This window comes from Rhynchophorus ferrugineus, unplaced genomic scaffold (assembly GCF_030347505.1).
Source record: "Rhynchophorus ferrugineus isolate W39M unplaced genomic scaffold, kcgeb_rfMv2 rfM10, whole genome shotgun sequence".
Taxonomy (NCBI): Eukaryota; Metazoa; Arthropoda; class Insecta; order Coleoptera; family Curculionidae; genus Rhynchophorus; species Rhynchophorus ferrugineus.
This window is the reverse complement of record NW_027472589.1, coordinates 23,501,094-23,528,771: the sequence shown is the minus strand read 5'-3', so window position 1 is coordinate 23,528,771 and position 27,678 is coordinate 23,501,094. Positions and strand designations below refer to the sequence as shown.

The 27,678-nt window shown below is 33.4% G+C and overlaps 1 protein-coding gene across 1 annotated transcript in view; it reads right to left on the bottom strand.

Moving 5' to 3' along the window:
* LOC143203863 (uncharacterized) overlaps nucleotides 1-27,678 on the bottom strand; it is a 137,298-nt gene that overhangs the window by 92,884 nt on the left and 16,736 nt on the right. Inside the window, exon 3 of the mRNA XM_076416174.1 lies at nucleotides 8,011-8,052. Within this exon, the coding sequence (XP_076272289.1) occupies nucleotides 8,011-8,052 (42 nt within the window). The remainder of the gene's footprint in view (nucleotides 1-8,010; nucleotides 8,053-27,678) is intronic.

Sequence of the window (27,678 nt, the reverse complement as noted above, 5' to 3'; positions counted from 1 at the left end):
CAACAACTGGTAAAAATCTGGAGCAGAATCATCAATATTAATTTAAATAGAGAGATTTAGATGAAGTCTAGTTTTTTAATATCACAAATTGATAGGTAACCGGCAAGACATTATAAAGGATCATTCAATAAGTAAGAAAGTAAATCGAAATCAACTAAATATATCCCTCAATATAGCCAAACAATTAAATTTCGAAGCACGAAAATTCATTGTAGATATCCAATAAGCTGCTTGGAATAATACTGCAGAAATTAAGAATACAATTAAAGGAATTAAATATCCGAGAAAAATCGAGGTATTGGTGAAGTCTAGTTTTTTTAATATCATATTGGTAGGTAACCAGTAAGACACTGTAAAGCACCATTCAATAAGTAAGAAAATAATAAAATCCAACGTTAACAAAGAAAAGAACAGACTGGGAGGGATTTGCCTAAAAATTGAACATTTGAATTCGAGTAAATCTGCATCTTAAAATAGCCAAACAATTAAATTTCGAAGCAGGAAAATTCGTTATAGATATCCAACAAGCTGCTTGGAATAATACTGCAGAAATTAAGAGTACAATTAAAGGAATTAATTATCCGAAAAAAATCGAGGTATTGGTGAAGTCTAGTTTTTTTAATATCATATTGGTAGGTAACCAGTAAGACACTGTAAAGCACCATTCAATAAGTAAGAAAATAATAAAATCCAACGTTAACAAAGAAAAGAACAGACTGGGAGGGATTTGCCTAAAAATTGAGCATTTGAATTCGAGTAAATCTGCATCTTAAAATAGCCAAACAATTAAATTTTGAAGCAGGAAAATTCGTTGTAGATATCCAACAAGCTACTTGGAGTAATACTCCAGAAATTAAGAGTACAATTACTTAATTATCCGAGAAAAATCGAGGAACCGACGAAGTCTAGTTTTTTAATATCACACATCGATAGGTAACCAGTAAGACACTATAAAGCACCATTCAACAAGAAAATAATAACATCCAACGTCAACAAAGAAAAGAACAGACTGGGAGGGATTTGCCTAAGAATTGAACATTTGAATTCGAGTAAATCTGCATCTTAAAATAGCCAAACAATTAAATTTCGAAGCAGGAAAATTCGTTGTAGATATCCAACAAGCTACTTGGAGTAATACTCCAGAAATTAAGAGTACAATTACTTAATTATCCGAGAAAAATCGAGGAACCGACGAAGTCTAGTTTTTTAATATCACACATCGATAGGTAACCAGTAAGACACTATAAAGCACCATTCAACAAGAAAATAATAACATCCAACGTCAACAAAGAAAAGAACAGACTGGGAGGGATTTGCCTAAGAATTGAACATTTGAATTCGAGTAAATCTGCATCTTAAAATAGCCAAACAATTAAATTTCGAAGCAGGAAAATTCGTTGTAGATATCCAACAAGCTACTTGGAGTAATACTCCAGAAATTAAGAGTACAATTACTTAATTATCCGAGAAAAATCGAGGAACCGACGAAGTCTAGTTTTTTAATATCACACATCGATAGGTAACCAGTAAGACACTATAAAGCACCATTCAACAAGAAAATAATAACATCCAACGTCAACAAAGAAAAGAACAGACTGGGAGGGATTTGCCTAAGAATTGAACATTTGAATTCGAGTAAATCTGCATCTTAAAATAGCCAAACAATTAAATTTCGAAGCAGGAAAATTCGTTGTAGATATCCAACAAGCTACTTGGAGTAATACTCCAGAAATTAAGAGTACAATTACTTAATTATGCGAGAAAAATCGAGGAACCGACGAAGTCTAGTTTTTTAATATCACACATCGATAGGTAACCAGTAAGACACTATAAAGCACCATTCAACAAGAAAATAATAACATCCAACGTCAACAAAGAAAAGAACAGACTGGGAGGGATTTGCCTAAAAATTGAACATTTGAATTCGAGTAAATCTGCATCTTAAAATAGCCAAACAATTAAATTTCGAAGCAGGAAAATTCGTTGTAGATATCCAACAAGCTACTTGGAGTAATACTCCAGAAATTAAGAGTACAATTACTTAATTATCCGAGAAAAATCGAGGAACCGACGAAGTCTAGTTTTTTGATATCACACATCGATAGGTAACCAGTAAGACACTATAAAGCACCATTCAACAAGAAAATAATAACATCCAACGTCAACAAAGAAAAGAACAGACTGGGAGGGATTTGCCTAAAAATTGAACATTTGAATTCGAGTAAATCTGCATCTTAAAATAGCCAAACAATTAAATTTCGAAGCAGGAAAATTCGTTGTAGATATCCAACAAGCTACTTGGAATAATACTCCAGAAATTAAGAGTACAATTACTTAATTATCCGAGAAAAATCGAGGAACCGATGAAGTCTAGTTTTTTAATATCACACATCGATAGGTAACCAGCAAGACACTATAAAGCACCATTCAACAAGAAAATAATAACATCCAACGTCAGCAAACAGGATAACAGACTAGGAGGGACTTGTTGAAAAATGGAACAACCGAATTGAACTAAATATATCCCTTAAGACAGCAGGACAATTAAATTTTGAAGTAGAAAAAATCGTTCTAGATATCCAACAAGCTGCTTGGAATAATATTCCAGAAATTAAGAGTACAATTAATGCATTAATTATCCGAAAGAAATCGAGGAAATCATAGCTGAAAAACCAAAGCTATAAAAAAATGGCAACAAAATAGAATGCTTGAAAATAAAAATATTTTAAATAATATAACCCAAAGGTTGAAAAGAAAAATACTAGAAGTTAAGATCAAATCCATAAATAACTATTTCACAAATCTAACAGATGATAATGAAACAGATTATAAGCTTTAGAAAGCCACCAAATGACTTTTTCTACACAGCCCACCTTATAAGAGAGCTCTTGTGAAATTCGACGACTGAATTAGTCACGCCGAAGAAAGTAATCCAAAGAAATCGCCAATAAAAGACTATTTCGACTAAAATATGTCCCAGACATTTGGAAGATGCCTGAAATTATCATGATACCAAAACCTGGGAAATCACCAAATGAAATAAAAGCTTATAGACCTATCGCACTGATTCGATTGCTTTAAAATATTTGAAAAAAAATCCTTTGGAAAAAAATAAAACCGATTGTAGAGAGACCTAATACCTACAAATCAGTTTGTGTTTGTTAAGAAACACTCGACAATTGACCATGTGCAGAGAATAACAGATGCAACTGAAAAAGCCTATGAAGGTAAAAATGTACGTTGAGCTATATTCTTGGATGTAGCTCAAGTTTTTGGTGACGGCTTTGTTCATAAACTACAGAAAATCTTATCGAAACAGCACCATGAACCATTAAATCTTATATTACAGTCAGAATATTTAGAGTCAAAGAAAATCAAGGACTCTACAAAAGAAGAAGCTAAAGCAGGTGTACCACAGAGGAATATATTGGTTGCAATTCTTTACCTACTCTACACTTGTGATATAGCGCAAAAGAATAATATCACGATGGCTACATTTGCAGATAACACTGTTATTCTCGCTCTGAGAGATAATAACGAGGAAGGTACATGAAAAATACAACAGGCAAGTAACAATATAAATAATTGAACCCAAACTTGGAAAATAACAATTAGCGAAAGTAAATCTGTGCATGTTCAATTCACGTATAGTAAGACAGCACCATAACAATAAATAATAATATCACTCCATATAGCAACAATGCTAAGTATCTCGGAATGTACAATAAATATAATAGCAATAAAATGCTATTATATAAGCAGTATTGAAACCTATATGGAAATACGAAGTTCAATTATGGAGATATTAGGCGAAGAATAATGTCCTGAGAAGTATTGTAAGTCCACCGATATATTACAGAACTGACTACCTAACAGATCAATTGAAAAGTCTCCAGCCTGACACACAGATGGCGCTATTAGAATTCAATCCATACGTTTTTTAGTTGGCCCTAACTCTCAAAAGATGCGTATATAAATTTGACAGCTGTCGGATCATTGCCATGTCAATTATAGCATTTTGAGTGTTGCTTCACTCAAAATGCTATAATTGCTTTTAATTTTTTGCTTATATTATTATGAAAAAAATACATAAAAAGGAAATTCGCGTGTTGATAAAATATTGCTTTTGAAGGGAAAAAATACAGTTGAAGCCAAAAATTGGCTTGATGCCGAGTTTCCGGACACTGCACCAGGAAAATCAATCATCAAGGATTTCTATGCTAAGTTTAGACGTGGTGACATGAGTACCGAAGACAGTGAACGCTCAAAACAGGTTGTTACCGACAAAAACATTAAACAAATTCACGAAATGATTTTGAATGACCGTAAATTTAAATCGAATGAAATAGCAGACACTCTAAAGATGTTAACTGAACGTGTACATCAGATAATTCACGAATATTTGGGTATGAGAAAGCTCTGTGCAAAGTGGGTGCCGCGCATTCGGAGCAGTATTTGAAGATGATCAAGCGTAATAAACCCGAGTTTCTGGGTCGATATGTGACAATGCAAAGTAAAATTTTCTGATACATGGGTCCATCATTTCACTCCGAAGTCCAATTGACAGTCATCCGAGTGGACTGCACACGATGAACCCGCTTCAAAGCGTGGGAAAACGCAACAGTCGGCTGGCAACGTTATTACGTTTGTATTTTGATATGCGCATGGAACGATTTTCATTGACTACCTTGAAAAAGGAAGGCCTATCAATAGCGTCTATTACATAGAGTTATTGGACCGTTTGAAGGACAAAATCACCGAAAAAAGGGCCACATTTCGAAATCACCATTCAAGAAGAAAAATCTGGTCTCAAGCGTTTATTTCCAGTTCTCAGATCTCAAAAGAATGCTCGCTGGAAATAAATTTTCATCGAATGAAGAGGTGATCGCCGAAACTGAGGCCTATTTTGAAGTAACGAAGGTCAAATCGCACTACAAAAATGGTATCGAATAGTGGACGGGTCGCTATAATCAGTGTATCCACCCTTGAAGGGAATTATGTTGAATAAAGGGAATTATGTTGAATAAAAAAAACTAATTTTGCCAAAAAAATGTGTTTTACTATGGTAGGCCGGGGACTTTTCAATTGACCTGTTACAGCGAGATCTTTAGATACCGACTGTCACTCAGGAAATAAAGATAATTGCAAGGAGACATGAAGACAGACTCTATGCTCATGTCAATATCTTGCTTTCAAAAGTATGTAAGTGAATTAAGTCCACAAGTAGACAAAGATTATTCGCTATGGAAAGCAACTGGAAGATTTAAAAGACCAATTATTCGAGTACCGCTAATTAAAAATGTCTGAAATTAATGGGTTCGATGCAACGATGAAAAAGCTGAATTGTTCGCACAATACTTAGCTAACATATTTCAACCTAATGATATAGGATCTGCCATGGATACATCTACTGTTTATCAACCCGATGTAGATCTAAATCTAATTTTTCCATTGGAAGTTGCCACTGATATTGATAATCTCAATCATAAAAGGCACCTGGTATAGATGAAATTTCACCTGGATTATTGAAAGAACCGCCGCGAAAGGCAATCATCATGTTGACTTACACATCCAATGCCTGTTTAAGGCTGTAACATGTTCCCGAATGTTTTAAGGTGGCACAAATAATTATGCTCAAAATACATGACAATCCTGTAGAACAAGTCGAATCTTACGGGCCTATTTCGCTACTACCTGCAATATCAAAGCTATTTGAGAAACTAATATTTAAGCGTATTAAAAATTTTGTTTGTAATATACCAGATTTCCAGATTGGTTTTCGAAATCACCATTCAACAATCGATCAAATGCACACAATATCTGCGGCTATTGAAAGAGCGTTTGGAAGGGAAGGAGAGGAAAAGAAATACTACCCTGTAATATTCCTAGATGTCTCACAAGCTTTTGATCGGGTTTGGCACTTGGGATTAATCTGTAAGATCAGCAAATTGTTACTGCGAAACTATTGTCAATTGCTGGAGTCATATATTTTCGGAAGAAAACTTAGAGTATCTCACCGAAATGGTGTTCTCGAAATTTAAAACTATTTCGGCTGGAATTCCACAAGGTAGAGTCTTAGGACTTCTCCTTTATCTGCTGTATAGTGCTGACATTCCAACAACAAAAGAAATACTACTTGGAACCTTTGCTGACGACACAATTATTAATAATATTATGGAAAAAGATATATCTCTGCCTAGGACAATAGAAAAAGTGCAAGTGCCACTTAACAAAATCTACAAATGGACGAGATATTGGAAATTTTATTCTTAATAGCTCCAAATATCTCCACGTTAATTTTGCATTGGGCGAAATAAAAAAACTTAATTATATCACTCAATGGATGCCCGATTCCTCAAGCAGGATCAGCTAAATACCTTGGAATCCATCTTGACGGTAGATTAAATTGGAAACATCACGTTAGACAAAAAGCAAAAGACATCAGAACCAAAATAAAACAACTATACTGGTTAGTCGGAAGATACTCTCAACTTGATCTAAAATCAAAGAGGTTGATCTATAATACAATTTTAAAGCCAATTTAGACCCATGGAGTGCAAAGATGGGGTGCAACTAAAAATTCAAATCAACTAGTCATACAACGTTGTCAAAACAAGGTTCTTCGATTGATTACCACTGCCTATCGCTATGTAACCAACGAAGAACTGCACGATTATCTGGAAATCAAATGGATTTGCGAAGTTATCCAAGATTTCGCCTTGAAACACAAAAAAAGATTACTAAACCATATAATTGCTGGATAGAGCGCAGGATGTCAGAAGATTGAGGCGAACCCAACCATACGAACTTATATAAAGTAAAGTATAGCAGCAAGTGGTATAACACAATAGTATGTAGTGTAAACTATAGCTATAAGTTATTATAATTTTATTATTGAGGAATACATATTGATTTATTTTCTCGCACTCGTCTTGCTTGTGAATTAATCCAAGTACAAATGTCAAATCGTCAATGAAATCAAATCAAATCAAAATGTCAATATCGCAGTAATACAACTCTTGGATAAGACCAGATAGGACACACACTCAAAAGTATCAAATCGTTTGATCTTGTGTAGTGCAGTGAAGTCTATTTAATTGAACAACAGTATTAATATATAAGCACACTACCCACTAAAGTAAGGCCGATGGGTATTCCTAGGTGTATACCTAGAATTAAGTTATTGTAAAGCCAAATTTTAGTTTAGTTGGTAACAACCAGTAACGATGTATTAATATATTTATTATTGCACTTTATTATTGTATTTTATGTATTTTACACTTGATGTTATCGTTAGTTTTTCTTCTGTATATCTTGGCATTCATACAATGATTCGCTCAACATTATTTTCTATACTAAAACTAGTTATAAATAAAATATCACATGTTATACTTCTACAATGATTAATGAATAAGAATAACAAAAGAACTATCACATATTGCTTTGTTTAAATAAGGTTGAACATTTTTGACGCAATACAAATTTGTTTTTGTTTCATTTAATATGACTAATCACAAATGTTACTGAGACATTAGAATAAATAAACTACGAGTGTGTACCACACCTTATACAGCGAGACATTCATTATGATGATATAATAAACAAAAGCTTTCTATGTATTATGTCATTTTACGTATCGCAAAGTAACGAAATGGAAATCGATATCCACAATCAATTAATTGAAAGTGTTACAACATTAATTAATATGTTACTTTTTGAAGAATAATGATGAAATTATCAATAAACTATTGAGTATTATTTTAACCAACCACAAAATTCACAGGACAGTGCCAATAACAACATGAAAGAACTTGAAAGAAGAAAGAAATTTTATATTATTTTCTACTTATTCGACATTTAAAAGACATCTAATATCTCTTCGACTCGTTTTAACGCTCATTTGACTTATTTGGTAAAGCTTAACAATTTATAACATTGTAGCTCACCAAATATAAATAATATTTCCAAAATAAATGTATCAAGTTATTAATATTGAATGCATACACTCACTCTTTGTCTTCTAACATTTTGCTGCTCATTATCTGCACATACCTGAAACAAAATTAATAGTTTTAAAATAAAATCTAAAATAGTAAATATGAATTAAATAATTAATTAGCTATAGCATCAATTTTAATGGTTTTATACGATAGGAAATCAAATATAAACGGTAATTTTGTAAAATATACTTATGAATCAATGGTATACAAATTCTGAATGTAGTCACTTTCGTGCTCTACATACTTTTGCCACCGATTTGGAAGTTTGAATATTCCATCTTCATAAAAAGTTTGAAGGCGAGTTGTCAGCCAATTGCGTACCTACTCCTCTACTTCTTCATTGTTTTCAAATGTTTTGCATCCAAGTGTTTCTTTCAAGGACGCAAACAAAAAATAATCACAAGGTGACAAGTCAGGTCTATAAAGAGGGCATTCGACAGTTTCCTACTGCTTTCCTTCCAATTTACTCCTTATGAAAATTGCGGTGAGTGACTTGACGTTGTTGTCAAGCCAAGTTGATTAGTGATCACTTCCATAGCTGATCCCAATTCTGATGAGATTTCTTCAATCCTTAATCGGCGATCACCTTCAATAAGTTCTAGGAACAGGGTACATTATTCCGCAACATCTCCGAATTTGGCGCATGCCCATATTGGCTCCATTCATTCAGTATATGCAGCTTAATTTACTTATTTTTTTATCGTGATTATTAGATTTAATGTATGAATATTAAAGAATGAATTAGAATTTAATGAATATAAGCAGGTAAATAGGTTCAGGAGGTAAATAAAAATGGTAAAAGTTTGGAAATAACACATTTTATCTAAAAATTGAATAAAAAGAAATAATAAAAATATAGTTAATATATGTCCAACTATTATATTCTTATAAAAACATCACATTGCATATTATCATTATTTCTTATAAATAAAAATACCCAGATATGATAAATAATTGATTTAATTTTGAAACTATATATAAGGAGAGAGATAAACAGTGATTTTTTTTGAAATAACACTTTTTGTTTAAAACATTATTGAATAAAATGAAATAATAAAAATAATTTTTATATGCCTTTCTATTTTTATGAAAACACCATATTTAAATAAATTTACATATGTGAACCATTAACAAGAACACCAAGAACCGTATAAATAAACGTTATCATTAAACTACCAAAAGAGACCAAAATCATTTAGATCCAACACAGTCAATATAGTTAAAACCAAACGAAAAAAACACCGCTATATATGGAAGCAGTAAAATTTTCATAAAAATCTCCAAATATTATCGCCACTACTCTTGATCCACAAACCTAATTAATAAATTGACTACCTCGAGCTTTCGATTAACATATTGTACATTTACTAGTCTAAAATGAATGGATGATCGTACTTTAAAGCTCAAAAACATCTCAGTCAATACATCATATTCACAAAACAATAATTTATTTACCTATACTCTTCTATAATATTACATTGTATTTTCCTTGTCATTAGATCACTAGGGTATCGTTGATAGTTTTATATTTTGGTTACTTGATCCAGGTCCACTTTTGTTATCAAATTTAATTATTTCACAGTATCACTATACACTGTTCCATATCTTAGCAAAAATGTTATCTAATTTATTCTTTGATTCTCTGAATTTCACATTCTTCGACTTTTACTCTGAACAAATTCTAGCTACATCTTAACTATAAAACAAAATGTAAATCATTACTAAAATATATTATGTTTAAAATAAATATTTAATTATTACCAGTTACCACAGTTTTTGCTACTATTCTTGTTGGACAAACCTCATTAATGACTTGAGTACTTCCAACAGAACAAGAATCATTTCCTTCTCTGTTCTTGTTATAATTAAATTTTGGCATATGTTGGCACCTATTCGATGTCGTTGTAAATGATATGTTATATTTTTGGCAGCTAACATTCCCACTATAAATAAAATCCTGTTTGGATTTGTTTGGATTTTATAACTTTTAAACGTTGCATTCTGCACTTAACCTTGTTCTTCCATATTTTAAAACCAATGTATATTAAAGCACAAAGAATAACACAACAATTTAATTATTATTAGTATAGAATTATTAATGTAAAACAAAATCTAAATATTCTAGATTTTTTTGTTGTTTTGATCTGATCGACCGTACCAATCGACTCGAACAGAATTGACAGCCGTTAGAAAAAGAAGACAATATAGTTTCATATAGTTTATTCTTTTCTATGGTTTATTCTATGTAGGAGTATGCGCATACGCCAAATTCGGAGATGTTCTAGAGCAATGTATCCTCTCTTGAACAGCGTGGACAGAACCGAGCACAGCTATTACCCACACCGGTTTCCCCCCACCGCATAAACCAAAGAACACTCGAGCATCGGATGCTCTAAATCGGAATTACGTGCTAAGCTAAATAGTAAAATTACCGTCAATAATTCATTCCTCCCAGTAATATACGATAATGATGAGTTGAAAACTCAAGCAACATTCTTCCATCACAAAAGTGATTTCGAATTTTCAAGCATCAATCTGTAAGGTCAGTTATTTAATTGACTACTCTAGGCTATATAAGGGAAATTACCACTAAACCTACGTTTCTTCTCAAGTCATATATTAAGTAAATAGTCTTATATGAAGATCAGATCTCTCACACTTTAACTGATACAAGAGCACCAATTAAGAACTTCAAGTCATTCCCTACGAATGATCCTGAAGGCCACAGTGTAAAACTCTACACAAGTTAATTACGATAATGAGAACATTTACATTTCCGAAAATTCCATAAAACATCTAACAAAATATTTATCATTGAAAAACTTCATGGAAAGTGAGATAGTCTATTCTCAGATTCTTTGCACTTTGTCTAAACCTTATATAATGCCGGGCTACGTATTACGTAATGTAGCGACCTTGAGGCATGTCGAATTTTACATCGTGGAATAATGGTCTACAAAATATCCAGAAATATAATCCCAGATGATGAACACGGGCGGGGTGCCAGCAGCGCCAACTAGAACCCGATAACGAATAGCTGGCAACCCCGAGACGTTTATCTGGGATGTGATTGAGGGGTATTTCCATGGATTCAGTAACCGGCCATCGTTTGGTTTTGACGTGCCACCATCGACTGCCCAAGTCTCGTCACCAGGTAACACCGCTGCCATCCGTTTTATCTATTTTGTATTTTCCACATTTTTATATTACTTCAATAAATAACGGTCACATAATGTAAACACCACTGTTTCATTTCGTTTTACCTCCATTCACCGAGCCATATCAATTTACCCTAAAGTGGTGACCACGACGTGATCTTTCGTAAAATTGAGTTTGGACTCGTGAATCGAAGGTACGTGCAACATGGTGTATTTTACGTGGCCGTTATATGTTTTGTTTCAACATTTTCAATATTTTTAATTCGATTCGTTTTCGATTTTACCGTTATTCCTTCAACATTACATTCATTCAAACATTTGTTCCTCATTAAATGTTATTTTAGTGCTGGAACAATGAACCTTAAATTTCATTTCATTATTTCCTATTCATTTTTTTAACTTTGTCCAAATCTTATTTCTTTCACAATCTTTTGAACTCTTAGAGATTTTTACATCACCGTTTAATCATCAGCGTCTCAGCTAAACTCTGATGTTTTCCTTCGCTCGCCGTCTCTGTCATAATGGCAGACATTTTGATTTGAAAGGCTTTGGGCAACTTCGGTCGGATACCGTCGTTATTTGTTATTTCTGAATTACCGTAACGTATGTGACTACGGATTAGTCACAGAGCAGCTCCAGAGGCTAGGTACCGATTGCAGTCACCGTAGACTCGTCATGTCTTCGCCGAGGTACCAGAATTGGCCACGTCTCGTCGTCGAAAAAAATAAGCTACCACGTCGTCGAACAATCGATCCTTCCACAGCGTCGATTACGGGAGCCCTGTCCGAAAAATAGCTTGTTTTCAACGTCGTCGATGGACCACATTCAAGTGCCAAAGCGACGATGAAGCAACGGTATCTGTAGGGCCGGAAGATATCAACAGCCGTACCAGATCACAACCGTACCAACCACAACCGTTTCGATTTATCATATGTTTCAAAGCCCTTTTCATGCAGCACATTTTGTTTGGTATATCAGTATTTTGTATTTGATTTTTTTTATACATTTTTGTATTTTTGTTGCTTAAAATAATTGTATATAAAATTCTGACAGGCGAGTATTGTAGCGACCTTGAGGCATGTCGAATTTTATATCGTGGAATAACTGTCTACAAGATACCCAGAAATATAATCCCAGATGTTGAACACGGGCGGGGTACCAGCAGCGTCAACTAGAACACGATGATGAATAGCTGGCTACCCTGAGACGTTTATCTGGGAGATTGTAAAATGGTACTTTGGAGCATTCAGTAACCGATGATCGTTTGGTTTAGACGTGCCACCATCGACTACCCAAGCCTCGTCTACAGGTAAAACCAGCGCCGATAACTTACCATTTGTATTTTGTTAATATTTTATATCGTCAATAAACAACGGTCACAAGATGTAAACACCACTGTTTCATTTCTTTTTACCTCCATTCATCGAGCCCATATAACATACCCTAAAAACAACGGTGAACAACTAGATAATATTTAGAAGCATAAACACAATGAGAACACGAAAAAACAGGAATTCAAGAATTAAAGGTAGAGGATTCCCCTACCCGTTCCCATGCAGTGAAACTCAATCGAAAAGGAAAGAAAAGATCTCGAATTGAAATACACAAAAATGTATCGGTTATTTGGAATAAAATCCGAATTATCGGTACATAATAAGTTTCAGCCATAAAAGCAAATACTAAAACTTATATGGACCTATGGAACTCAATTACGAGGCTATTCTGCGAGAAATAATATCATCATAATGGAAATATTTTAAAATAAGATCCTAAGAAGTATTGTGCGTGCACAAAGATACCATAATAAATACTTACACCGGTACTTTCAGATTCCAACTGTCACAGAGAAAATTAAAAGATTCGCAATAAGACTCGACTCCCATATTAACACTGGGGTGCAAGAGCTCTTCCTGCAAGGGGAGAGGGGGGGTTGTTCGTCAAAAATCAACTTCAGCTGCACGCGGTGCTCCATGCGTGGAGTTATGTTATGCACTAATTCTGTCAACGACGCACTGGCGACCGACTAAGGGCGGGATAACCCTAGATAGAACGAGTATCAGGACTAAATCCCTAATACCGCAGGACCGGAAGGGTCCTACCTTCACTAGGGCATTACCGAAATCTCGGCGGACTAAATTAAGGAGAACAGTCATATTGGAAAGTGGTTTTTCTTTAGCAGTGCATAAAATATATAGAGCCGGCTTCGTGGCGCAGTGGTAAAGGCGATGGGATTCTGTTGAGGCATGGTCGTAAATTTATGTTTGTGATTGTTTAACATTTGTGATTTTCTCAGGCAAGAGTGTAAAATCCAACCAGGAAAATGATCCCGGTCACGCCAGGCCAGGCTGGATAACACCAGATGTCTTCTGGGATGACTTCTAAAGTTGGTCACTCGCCAGTCGGTAGGCTTAATACTGAGGACCGTGATTCGGAGCCCACGTTAAACTTTAGGCCCAGTCCAGATAAACCCATAGTCGGTAAAAGGAGAGTTTAATATATATTTAAAAAAAATTTTAAAAATAAATAGAGGACTTAAAAAATAAATTGTGGTAATAATATTAGTTAAAATAAACTTTAGGGTAGACATAGCCCGAAAAAGTCGAGGAATGGGATAAGGGCATCTACTATATGCGATCACACGTGAGAAACAAACCTCAGGTCCCAGTAAACTGGAAATAAGCTAGCTTCGAGGGAAAAACCTGTCCGTTAGGACAGAAAGGGGAGGAAATCACCATCAGGTATCCGATCTCAAGCAAATCACCGAGCCACCTTGCTGACCTGACCTCACCACCTGACTGTCAAGGTGGTTTAAAGAGAATTGGGGGTGTTCTTAGGGACGTTACCCTTTTTTCGAAAAAATGAGCGAGGGAAAGGAGACGAGGGAGGGAAGACTAGAGTGGCAGCACTTAAATCTTGCGAGGGAGACACTTGACCAAACATCTGCTAAGTCGTAAGACACGGGGGTACAATAGACAGGGAGCTTATCTAGTTTTGCAATTGTGGTAAAGGTTAAAGGAAAAGGTAAGATAAGGCGGGCACAATATGTGAACCAATGTGATTCTCCTCGCTAATGGCTCCGAGGAGAGCTGATGGCACTAGTGGCAGTTATATTTCCGTAGAGTTTTCGTGGCATTGGCGACGCCAAGTGTTGGTTTGAAAGGCCGGTCTAAAACCGAAAGGCAATCAGACATATGGCTGACATTTATAAATTGTCCTATGTTAACATTGACGTGCTGCCACTTTTGGATAAGGGCGCAGACTCAAGATAACCAAATCGTGTGATCTTGTGTAGTTGTGTAATGATGTGTACTAATGGTAATATCGTACAGAATATCGTAATACATGCAAGCACTCAATATTTCCTTTATTATTTCATTTAATATCTGATCAGTTAAAGAAAGCTCTCAAGCCTTCGGTTCTTCTCACACAAATTTTAACGAGTATTCGTTTTAGATTTAGATGTATTCTGCAGATATCTCCTGGCTTTGACTTAGTTATTGGAAGAATCAAATAATAAAAGAGCTCTCAGAAAAGTGCATCAAGTTAATAACGTTCATAGTTAATGCCATGTTAAGACTTAATTACTTTCCTAGCATTTGGAAAGTGGCTCAAATCGCTATGATTCTTAAACCAGACAAAAATCAGAAGAAGTCTCCTCCTATCGTCCTATAAGCCTGTTACTATACATTAAAAGACTCAAAATAATCACAGAAGAGACAAATATTATTCCAGACCATCAATTTTTAGACCCACACGCACTTTCAACTACTGATATCATATCTCCCAGACAGGCATTTTATTGAGAAACAGAATGATGAATATACTTATCTACATCCAATATATTCAGGTGTTGCGCAGGGCAGTCCTGGGTTCCTGGTCCATTGTTATATCTATTGTATACAACTGACCTACTGACCTCAAGAAACACCACTGTTGCAACATAAGCTGACGATACAGCCTCATCTACACAAAGTCGAATTGTGGTTGAAAACATGGCGTATTAAAGCAAATGAGACAAATCTATCCATATGACATTTACCTTGTAGCGACCTTGAGCATGTCGAATTTTACATCGTGGAATAACGGTCTACAAAATACCCAGAAATATAATCCCAGATGTTGAACACGGGCGGGGTGCCAACTGGAACCCGACAACGAATAGCTGGCGGCAACCCCGAGACGTTTATCTGGGAAATTATTGAAGGGTATTTCGGTGATTCAGTGCTCAACCCTCGTTCGGTTAAGACGTGCCACCATCGACTGCTCAAGCCTCGTCTTCAGGTAACTCCGCTGCCATCCGTTTTATTATTTGTGTTTTCACATTTTTTTTATATTGCCAATAAATAACGGTCACATCATGTAAACACCACTGTTTCATTTCGTTTTACCTCCATTCACCGAGCCACATCATTTACCCTAAAACCTTTTGTAGAAGGACTTGTCTCCAAGTAAAAATGAATAATTATGAACTCCCGCAAGCAGACAATGTTAAATATCTGTGAGTGCATTTTGATCGACGCTTAATATGTGGAAACATACAGTGAAAAAACGCAAACAGCTTGGGCTTAAACTAAACTAAATGTACTGGCCGATCGTAAATCTAAATTATCCTTAGATAATAAGGTATTGCTGTATAAGTCAATACTTAGGCCCAGTTGGACCTATGGTATTGAACAGTGGGGTACTATTAGCAAATATAACATAGTCATCCTTCAGAGGTTCCAGAATAAATGAAATGTTGCGAGCCATCGTAGAATATATCTTAAACAAACCAATTCAACGCGATATCCTCTCGGAACCCATAACCAGTGCGATTCAAAGTGTTAGTGCGAAGTACTCTAAAAGACTGTTAGTGCATCCCAACGCACTCGTCAAACAGTTTAATGTGCGCGATGACAGTGAAGTGCGTAGGCACAAACGCATTACCATTCAAACTGATTAGTAGACACACAGAGCGAGATAACAATCTCTAGAATAAGTTAGAATAATCTTTAGAGTAAGGTAGGATAGACTTTAAAATAAGTTATAATAGTCTATAGAATAAGATATAGATTATAATTTTGTACAGCAGATCACTTACCCAAGCGATCTTCCATATGTCAGTATAGTTATATTATATAAGATACGGGCAGATAGTTGAAGTGCTAAGAGATTAATAAAAAAAGATATATTCAACACATCTAAATCTCATGGCTTATCTACAGTCATACCTTATTAGTGACGTCTTCTTTTGACGAACTACAGTAACATACTATAAATATAGGCATCCAATATTTTTAATTATCCTAATCATGATAGAACCACTGTTCGTAGAAAATTAGAGGATTTTTTCTCCATTTTCGAAACAGCTTGGGCTTAAACTAAACTAAATGTACTGGCCGATCGTAAATCTAAATTATCCTTAGTTAATAAGGTATTGCTGTATAAGTCAATACTTAGACCCAGTTGGACCTATGGTATTGAACTGTGGGGTACTATTAGCAAATATAACATAGTCATCCTTCAGAGGTTCCAGAATAAATGAAATGGTGCGAACCATCGTAGATGCCCCATATTATATCTTAAACAAACCAATTCAACGCGATATCCTCTCGGAACCCATAACCAGTGCGATTCAAAGTGTTAGTGCAAAGTACTCTAAAAGACTGTTAGTGCATCCCAACGCACTCGTCAAACAGTTTAATGTGCGCGATGACAGTGAAGTGCGTAGGCTCAAACGCATACTACCATTCAAACTGATTAGTAGACACATAGAGCGAGATAACAATCTCTAGAATAAGTTAGAATAATCTTTAGAGTAAGGTAGGATAGACTTTAGAATAAGTTATAATAGTCTATAGAATAAGATTTAGATGATAATTTTGTACAGCAGATCACTTACCCAAGCGATCTTCCATATGACAGTATAATTATATTATATAAGATACGGGCAGATAGTTGAAGTGCTAAGAGATTAATAAAAAAAGATATATTCAACACATCTAAATCTCATGGCTTATCTACAGTCATACCTTATTAGTGACGTCTTCTTTTGACGAACTACAGTAACATACTATAAATATAGGCATCCAATATTTTTAATTATCCTAATCATGTTAGAACCACTGTTCGTAGAAAATTAGAGGATTTTTTCTACATTTTCGACAAAAACAATTCATTAAACACATAGGATAGAGAACAGACCGTAACACTTCCATATATTTCCCGAGAAAAAGTCTTGGTGAAAACAACACGAGCATCAAGTACGAACTTAAACAAGATAATAGCCCGGTGTGCGGAAAAAATCGTGAATTAGTCCGACCAGAGAGGATGCCGTACAAAAACAATCGTCTGGAAACGTCACGGCCGATGTACTGAAAAAGAAAACGTGGAAATTCCGATATTTTTAACCTATCCAGAACGAGAAAATATACTGCCAAGTTTGAACAGATAGTTCTAATGTCGTATGCCTCCAATATAAATACGATTTTTTCGTGTTCGGGAGAGATCTAATTATAGTTCGGGAATGTTCAAGTAATAGCGATCGTTGAAAATAGACTAATCTATTTATAATTAAGTAGTTTGCTGTTTTCGTTATCACTACCAGTCTAGTACTTAATTTAATTATCTATTTAAATATCTGATTAGTCAACAAGCCTTACAAGGGAATAGTTAAAAGTTATACTCAAGAATTATAGTTTATTTTGGCTATAATTACTAGGATACATTAGTTCGCAACATCTCCGGACCTGGTGCATGCGCACTATCCTGCATAGAATAAGCCATAAGAAAGAATAAACTATACTGTCTTCCTTGTCTAATGGCGGTACATTATTTTTGAGACGATTGGTACGGTTCATCACATCAAAACAACAAAAAAATCTAGAATATTTAGATTTTGTGTTATATTAATAATTTTATAGTAATAATAATTAAACTGCTGTGTTATTATTGGTGCTCTAACACACAATGGTTTTAAAATATGGAAGAACGAGGGCAAGTGCAGAGAATGCTAGTTAATAAAGTTATAAAATCCAAACAGCATCAATTTTATTTATAGGGGGAATTTTAGCTGCCAAAATAACACATCATTTTCAACATCGAATAGGTATTAACATATGCTCAAATTTAATTTTTTTTATTATTTAATTAATATATTGTTACTAGTCGTTTCCGTCTCACCTACAATTTGTCTTTATGCTAACTTAAATCTAGGTATATAACTAGGAGGACCCATCGGCTCTAACTCAGTCTCTGGTGAAATAATGTTTATACATGTCACTGCTGAATTTTTTAATATATAACTCACTACACAACACTACAGAAGATCAGATGGTTTGATTCTTTTGAGTCTGTGTGCTGTTCTGGTGGTATCCAAAAGTGGCAATATTTCAATACTAGTATGAGAATAGTGTCTTTCCTCGTGTCCCCTTGCAGTTCTCTTGATTTCTTGACTGACTGTGGGTATCTGAAGGTCTCGATGTAGGTAATCAGTCCTATAGTATTTGGGTGCACCCACAATATCTCTCAGGACTTTGTTCTGAAAAATTTGTATTTTATTAATGTTACTCTTTGCAGAACATCCCCATAATTGAACTCCGTATGTCTATATATGTTTCAGTATTTTCATATATAATAGCAATTTATTATGTACTGATAATTGTGATTTTCTTCCATATAGCCAGTACATTTTCCTATATTTCAATTCTAGTTCTTTTCTTTTCCTTTTTATCTGTTTCTTCCAGCGAAGTTTTGCATCGAGATTCATTCCGATAGATTTGGCGTTGTTGCTATATGGAATGATAGTGTTATTTAATGTTATTGGTGCTTGTACGGTCTGTTTATAGGTGAACTGCACATGTATACATTTACTTTCATTAATTCTTATTTTCCAAGCTTGTGTCTAATTATTTATATTGCCACATGCCTGTTGTAATTTTCGTGAAGCTTCTTCACTATTGTCTCCGACAGCTATAATGGCAGTATCATCAGCAAATGTAGCCATCGTGATATTTTCCATTTGTGGTATATCACAAGTGTAAAGTAGATAAAGCATTGGTCCCAGTACACTTCCTTGTGGTACACCTGCTTTAGCTTCTTTTATTGTAGAGTAAGCTTCTTCTTGTTTGACTCTAGACATTGTGATGGTAACGTACGATTTTAATAGACCGGTATGTTGTTTTGGTAACATTTTCTGTAGTTTATGAATAAGGCCTTCATGCCAAACCTTATCGAAGGCTTGTGCTACATCTAAGAATAGAGCTGAGCATACTTTTTGACTTTCGTAGGCTTTTTCAATAACATCTGTTATTCTGTGGACCTGGTCAATTGTTGAGTGTTAATAAACCCAAACTGGTGTGCTGGTATTACGTTCTTTTCTCTCTATGATTTGGTTTTATTCTTTTCAACAGGAGTTTTTCAAAAACCTTAGATATTACTGGCAGCAGTGATATAGGTCTATAGGATTTTATTTCGTTTGGTGATTTCTCAGGGTTTGGGATCATTATAATTTCCGCCATCTTCCAAATGTCTGGGACATGTTTTAATCTAAATGCTGTATTGATCAAGTTGGTGAGTTTTATAATTCCCTTTCTAGGAAGTTTTTGCATTAATTCTCCTGTTATTACATCGTAGCCTGGTGATTTCCTGGGATTAATGTCAGTTTTAATAGTTTTGGTTAACTCTTTCGGCGTGACTTATTCAATCATCGAATTTTCAGCTTCTGTGTCCGGTAAATTATGTTCAATATTAGCTTCATTTGGTTTGGAAGTTTTTTCAAGATATTCAGCAAATGCTTCTGCTTTTTGGCGATTGTCAAATTGTTTTTAGCAAATTTAATGATAACAAGAACAGAGAAGAAAATAGTTCTTGTTGTGTTGGAAGTAGTCAAGTCGTTAATGAGGTTTGTTCATCAAGAGTAGTAGCAAAAACTGTAGTAACTGATAATAAATAAACATCGATTTGACAAGAAGAAGTTGAAGAATATGAAATTCAGATAATCAGAGAAGAAATTAGACAGCATTTTGCTAAGATGTAAGAACAATGTACAGTGAAACTTTGAAATAATTAAAATTGTTAAGAAAAGCAGAACTGGATTAAATAAACAAAATATAAAACTATCAACGACACCCTAATGATCTAACAGCAAAGAAAATGCAATGCAGAATTATTTAAGAGTATAGGTAAATAAATTATTGTTTCGTAAAAATAATGATCTATTGACTGAGATGTCTATGAGCTTTAAAATACGATCATTCATTTGTTTTAGGCCAGTAAATGTACAATATATTAATCGAAAGTTCGAGGTAGTCAATTCATTAATGGGGTTTGTGGATCAAGAATAGTAGCGATAATATTTGAAGATTTTTAGGAAACTTTTACTGCCTTCATATGTAGTGGTGGCTTTTTCGTTTGATTTTAACTATATTGCCATTGTTTGTTCTAAACGAATTTGGCCTATTTTATGATAATGTTTATTTATATGGTTTTTGGAGTTCTTGTTAATTGTTCAAATATGGTGTTTTTATAAAAATAGAAAAGCATATAGAAATTATTTTTATTATTTCATTTTATTCAATAATTTTTTAAATAAAATGTGTTATTTAAAAAAAATCAATGTTATTTCCTTCCTTATGTATAGTTTCAAAATTAAATCAATTAAATATGATGTATATATGTATCATTTATATATAATATGATGATTTTTTAAAAATATAACAGCTGGACATATACTAATTATATTTTTATTATTTCTTTTATTCAATAATTTCTTCAATAAAATGTGTTATTTCCAAAATGTTACCATTTTTTTTACCTCCTGAACATATTTACCTGCTTAATATATTCGACATTAAATCTAATAGTCACCATAAAAAATATACAGCCGAAAATAAAACCTCCTCGTTTTTTGAAGTAAAAAAGTAAGTAAATAAGCTGCATATACGCATGCGCCAAAACCGGAGATGTTGTGGAGTAATGTATCCTACCATTGCCCAGTTACCCAGTCCTAATAAAGTACAAAAAATGTATGAATGATGTTATGATTTAAAAGTATCCCGTGATAAAGTGAACACTGCTTACCTCAACAAAAAATGATATATAGAAAAAATGGACAGAAATAACGATAAAACCATAAAGCTTAAAAAATACATATAATTAAACAAATTAAATTGTGTATAGATAAAAGTCAATATAAAATGAAGCTATATTCCTTCAAATAAAACAGCCAATGCACAAACAAATTCAGTTGGTAAAAACATTAACAACAAAATTAGTTTTCTTTCTCAATTTACCCTAATCAAAAGGAGACAGAAAGAGTCTGATGCGTCCCAAGATGTACTCGAATCGGTTTATAAAATTCCATTTGTGTTGGTACTGGTCAACACCGATATGTCTGCAAATTATTTGATGTATTGACGAAGTTATGGACAGGGAAACGCCCTTTTGGTGCTTGTTTTTTTATACTGGTGTATAAAATATTTGATAATTATGATTAAAAATGCTAAAGCTATTAAATAGTGAGAGTCAGGAAGTGATTGAGTCTCTAATCAGTTACTTCGAAGAGGAACAAGAGAATGAAGGCCCCTTCTTGCCAGTAAAATACGTTAGAGATAGCTTTTATACTAAAGTAAGCTGCACTTAATATTAAAATAAGCATTGAGTGCGGGTGAATACAAAAAGCAGCACAAAACCAAGCAGGTAATGAATAAAGATCACCTTGATGTTAAATGTATTCCTGGTTAAATTTATGAAATGTTTAAAAGCAGTGAGTGGTTTTCTCAATATAGATATAACACAATTATTTCGGAAGAAATTAGTTAGTCTGAGTCTAAAGATATACAGCTCTTAAATTCATCTCTTCATACACTGTTAAGAAACATAGGATTTTAGTGGAATAAATATAACCCACGAAGAGGTCTAATTGAACTTTAAGACAATGAATTTAAAATAATATAATTTTTTAAAAGCTTATAATAAAATTAAGAAAGGTTTATTATTATATTGTAGGTTTATTATTTCAAAATAGAACATAAGGTCACTCTTGGCCAAATGCTAATAAAGATTGTAAGGACAACAAAAGTTGATGGAAAAAGGTGTAAAAGTAAGAATAACCTTGGCTTTGTTGCTTATAATGTTTTTTTAAAACTCATTGCAGATATACTATTGATCTTGGTGACAACAGGCATGGCTTTATTTCTGGAGCTGAGTTAAAATTGCAACTCGTTAAATATTAATTAATTGTTTTATGTAATTTACCTCTTTTTTTAGAAACAAGCCTAAAAAAGATACATTGTAGAAGGAATTTCATTGCATTGTTAGCACGTTCTCCTTGGATAAAGTCCGTCAGACAGACAGAAAAAGATTGACAGATGGTGGAATCGTTAACAAGTGTTCGATAGATTAGAAATTAACATTATGGTAGTTAACTTGAACAGTAATTCTGATAGTGAAAGAGGCTCAACGAAATTCAATTTTTTGTTGTGAGCCCAATGCTGATAATTACCAATACAGAGTGATAGAGGAAACAACCAAAGATGAGAATATAAGAAACATGGAACAACTATAGAAAATCATATGGTGGAGTGTGAATAGTAGAATATTGATGTGCATAGATGTTTGTGTAATTTTTGTAGAATATACATGAGTATTAGGTTGGAATTTATGAGAAGATAATTATAATGTATGAGTATGTTAACTATTTTGCAGATATGGCAAAGGCCTTTGGAAAATGTAGTGATGAAATCTAATTTTATAATGGAACATGTACACATAGAGTAACATAAGAAACTCAGGAGAAATTACGATATATCAAAATGATAAGGCAACATGAAGGAAACGAAAGAACGAAAGAAACAAGAACTAAACATAAAAATGTAAACATGACCTCTAGTGAAAGTAAAATACATTACTTGGACATACAATTGTTATATACATAAAAAAAACGTGCCTAGGACTCTAGATGCGTGGAAAATAATATAATGTAAATATAATAAAATAACTCTAACCTACAGATACAAATATATTATATACATTTCATTATTTTCATTAAATATATTTGAATGATTGTTGTACCTGTGCGATCTTTACCCTATTGCGATTTTTTTAGATTTCTCGAACTGAAACCAATTAGTTGCATCTTTAAATAGCAGTACTATTTATAAGAAATGTCCGGTTACAATTAGCACATCTGTATAAACCGGTTTGGTAATTTTGCGGTCTAGGAAGTGACAATGTATATTTATTAAGGTTGTAATAAAGATACTTTAACATAATGACCAATATTTTTTATAAATATATTTGAACAAATATTTAAATGAAAGCATATGTAATAACAGTTGAAAATAATGTCTCCATACATTTGGAGTATACCTTCCACGTATAGGGGACACACAAGACGTGTATTCAACTAGTTAAATGTGTCTTCAACTATAAATTATAAATTTAAATTAAAACATTTTATATTAAATTATTTTGTAAGACAATAACGTTCATGCATGGTCAATATGTATATTTAGATGAGATATGCATATTTCAGAATGGTATATTGGGTCCACTCATGGCAAGATGATAATAAATATAGTGTAAATACAACAAAAGTTGATGGAAAAAGGGAAACGTTGGAATAACAATCAATTAGGTTTTGTTAGTCATAAGATTTATTAATAATTCATTGCAGACATAACTATATGGCATGAAGAACTACTTCATGCTGGAAACAGGATTGCTTTTATTCCTGGTACAGAATTAGTGTTTTCCTCTAAGTCCAAGGGTAACTACCATGGAGAAATGAACCATAACTTATTTTTGCAGAGGTTCGACAATCAGCTTTTAAAAAACTTGGAGGGACCATCAGTTATTGTTATACACAATTCACCATATCATAGTACACTGGTGGAGAAGATCCCGACAAATGCATCCACAAAGGCTGCAATTAAGGAATGGTATAAAGTACATACAATAAGTTAAAAAGAATCCATGTTAAAGAATAACTGTTTCAAATTGCTACTCGGTAAATATAAATGAAATGTTTCTATGCGTTTTTTGTCATTTACTTTTTTTAGAATTAAGCCCAAAAAAAGATATACAGTACATCAGAAGGCTGAACAATATGATCATATAGTATTACGACTTCCTCTCTATCACTGTATATTCAATCCAAATGAGCTGCTGGCAGCATGCTGGTTGAGGAGGATATTATTCCATCAAGAAATGTTTGGATATGTAGAAGGTTCTCCTTCCGTTTGGATGAATTCGATAAGACATACCGAACATATTTTAGACAGATTGGAGATTAACAGTTTAGTGATTGACTTGGTCAATGACTCGGAAAGTGACAGTGACTAAAGGAAGAATACAGAAGCAACTTTCAGGATACGTAATAATACTGTGCAATACTGGAAATTCCTGAGACAGAATGATGAGTGTGGAAACAACTAAAGGTATGCATATAATTAATAGAGTAAACAAGTCGAAAATGGTATTGTAGGGTGTGAAAGGTTTGTGTGCACATATATGATTGTAATTGTTCAAAATTAAATATGAGCATTAGGTTAGAATGTATGAAAAGAGGATGAATACTAACTGTTTTGTAGATATTTTGTAAGACAGTAACGTTCGGTCACATCCCGCAGAATTCGTAAAAATCTACATGGAAATAATATCCTATCCAAATATTGCTCTTTGGTTAAGTAGATTTTTATATCTTAAAAATTTGGAAAACTGTATACAATGTGGATTACAAAAACTGTGTGCATATTTGCATAATAATATATACCTATCTAGATATTTGTATACGATTAAAAATGTCTCAATTACTTTATTAGCGTAATAAAATGATTAAGAGACTGTTACAGTTCAGTTAAGTCATTCATATACAACTTCAAATATAAAAAACGAGTTTTGTCTTCCAAACAATATTCACCTGCTATTACATATAAAATATGCTAATGCAATATATATAGAATCAACAATTTATAGAAGATTTTGTCAATTTACGTCATTCCATAAAACATAGAAATTCTACAAAAGTCTAGTTTTTGAAAGGACATTATAAAATTGATGGATGTAGCTTTAATTATAACACGGAGATGTCCAACCAAAAAGTGACATATCGATAGGTATGTGTTTTGATTAGCGATAACTATTGGTAAACATGCATATAAGAATCATGTTAAACCATCTAACCTGACTATTAAATTCTATCTCTTTGAATTTTTAATGAACATCTGAAGAAGTTATGTATGAAACATGCGAGATACAAGCAACATTTGCAAAAATCAGTATCTAATTTAAGGAATATATAGTTGTTACAATATACCGTTCAAAGCTACATTGTGGAAGTCGAGACTTATAGCCAATATAGGTAAAAATTGTGAAAGTCTAATATGAAGTTGGTTATAAATGCACCCGATGCGATTCTTTTCGTAAACACCCTCCTCCCTCCTCACGCCCCTTCCACCGAACGAAAACCAAAATTGCACAAGTTCTGCATAATGCATGTCATCCACGGCTCATATCGATATCTTTTGTTATTCTTGACATTATTTTTTTTATTAGTTGTTATGTTATTATTTCGGGTTCGCCTTGAACCACGTGTAATTATTCTCCATTTGCAATTTAAATAAACAGCGCAGGTGAGAATTTCGCGACCGAAATGATCAATCGCCGTTAAGAAACAGCTCATGTGTTTTTTTTTCTGTGTCAATTCATCAATATCGAACAGATATATCGTTCGCTATACGTGTAGTAGACGATGGGTGCGATTTAATTGGTTGGGTGGTTGAATGACGATGACGAAGATTGAAGATTATATTTAAAAAATTGAAACTAACTGATGATACGATTTAATGGATGAGATATAAACCAAAAACCAATTATAAATCAACACAACAATATTAACTATCGAGTTCATTTTAAAACCAATGATTAAATGTTACAGCGGTTATTTAGTGACGGATGTGAAACTTTCTCTTCATTCAACGTAGTGCTGCTTTGATCATAATTAAAAACTGTTGTTTCTAATATATTTTTTCTTTACGGTATTTATTAACGGTCAATTCAAAATAGCAGACATAGTGACAAGGGAAACGTCGCAAAGTTGCCGCAGCTAGTATGAGTTTTAGCACGTTTAGGCTCTGACATAACAAAATTTTAATATAAATCAAATAACTGAAGAAATATTCTATTAAATATAATTTATATTAACATTATAGTACATCAGATGCATTTATTATCCAACAACTTAAAACTACAATTAATTTTACAGCCACAATAATGTATATGTTACAGTTATTTTATTATATATACATTGAGCTTTTTTCCACACTAGTATCGGTAGGGTTCTAGACGCGTTTTTGTATGTAGTGGTATCCCCCGAAGGCCTAATCCACTTAATTAACAATTGTATATCTGAATAATGTATTTTACTTTCATTAGAGAGCATCTTTATATTTACGCTTAGTTCTTGTTTCTTGCGATGCAATGTATCCTTGTAAAGTCATTATGATATTACTATATTTCTCTTAATTTGTCCTGGTACTATCTGTATACATATTTCTTGATAAAACTACATTTAATCACTGCATTCTCCTTAATGCATTTGCCATAACTGCAAAACAGTTAGTGTCATTTATCTCCTCATACATGTTAAACAAACATGCTCATAAAGCCTTCGCACTCTAGAATACAATTAAAGCATATTAATTGTATACTGACCTTTAGTGGATTCCTCTTTCATCACCGTGTCTTGGTAATCGTCAGTATTGAATCATAAACCAACATTCATAAAGTTTTATTCAATCACAGTCACTTTCAGAAAGACTAGTCAAGTTAGTAACCAAGCTGTTTATTTTCAATCTATTAAAAACTTGCTTAAGATTCTACCATTTGTCAGTTTCTTCTTCCATGTATCTGATCGAGATCACACCAACCGAAATTGTTATTTTCGACAATGCCTCTTTCCATAAATCCAGACAGTTCTGGTTTGGATATCCTCCTCGACCTGAATATATATTATGATAATTCTTTGCAATACCCCATATCAACTCAATTGCATTAAAAATGCAGTGACGGGAAGGGAGACATAATACTCTGCGGCCATAACATTCAGTAATCCGATCTACTTTGTATCTTTCCTCAGGCTTAATTCTAAAAAAGTAAATTACATAAAATGCAATTAAATATTTTCCGAGTTCTTTAAAAGCTGATTTTCAAACTACTGCAAAAACAAGTTATGGTTTAGTTCTTCATGGTAGTCACCCTTAGACTTAGAGAAACACTAATTCTGCACCAAGAATAAAACCATTTCCTGTTTCCAGCATGAAGAACTATATGTCTGCAATGAATCAATGTTATGACTAACAAAACCTAACCGATAGTTATTCCAACGTTTACCTTTTTCCATGAACCTTTGTTGTCTTTATACTATATTTATTATCATTTTGCCATGAGCAACCCAATGTACCATTCCGAAATATTCATGGCTCTTTTAAATATATAAATTGATAAAATTCTTCCTTGATTTTTTTTTTAATTTTTCAAAA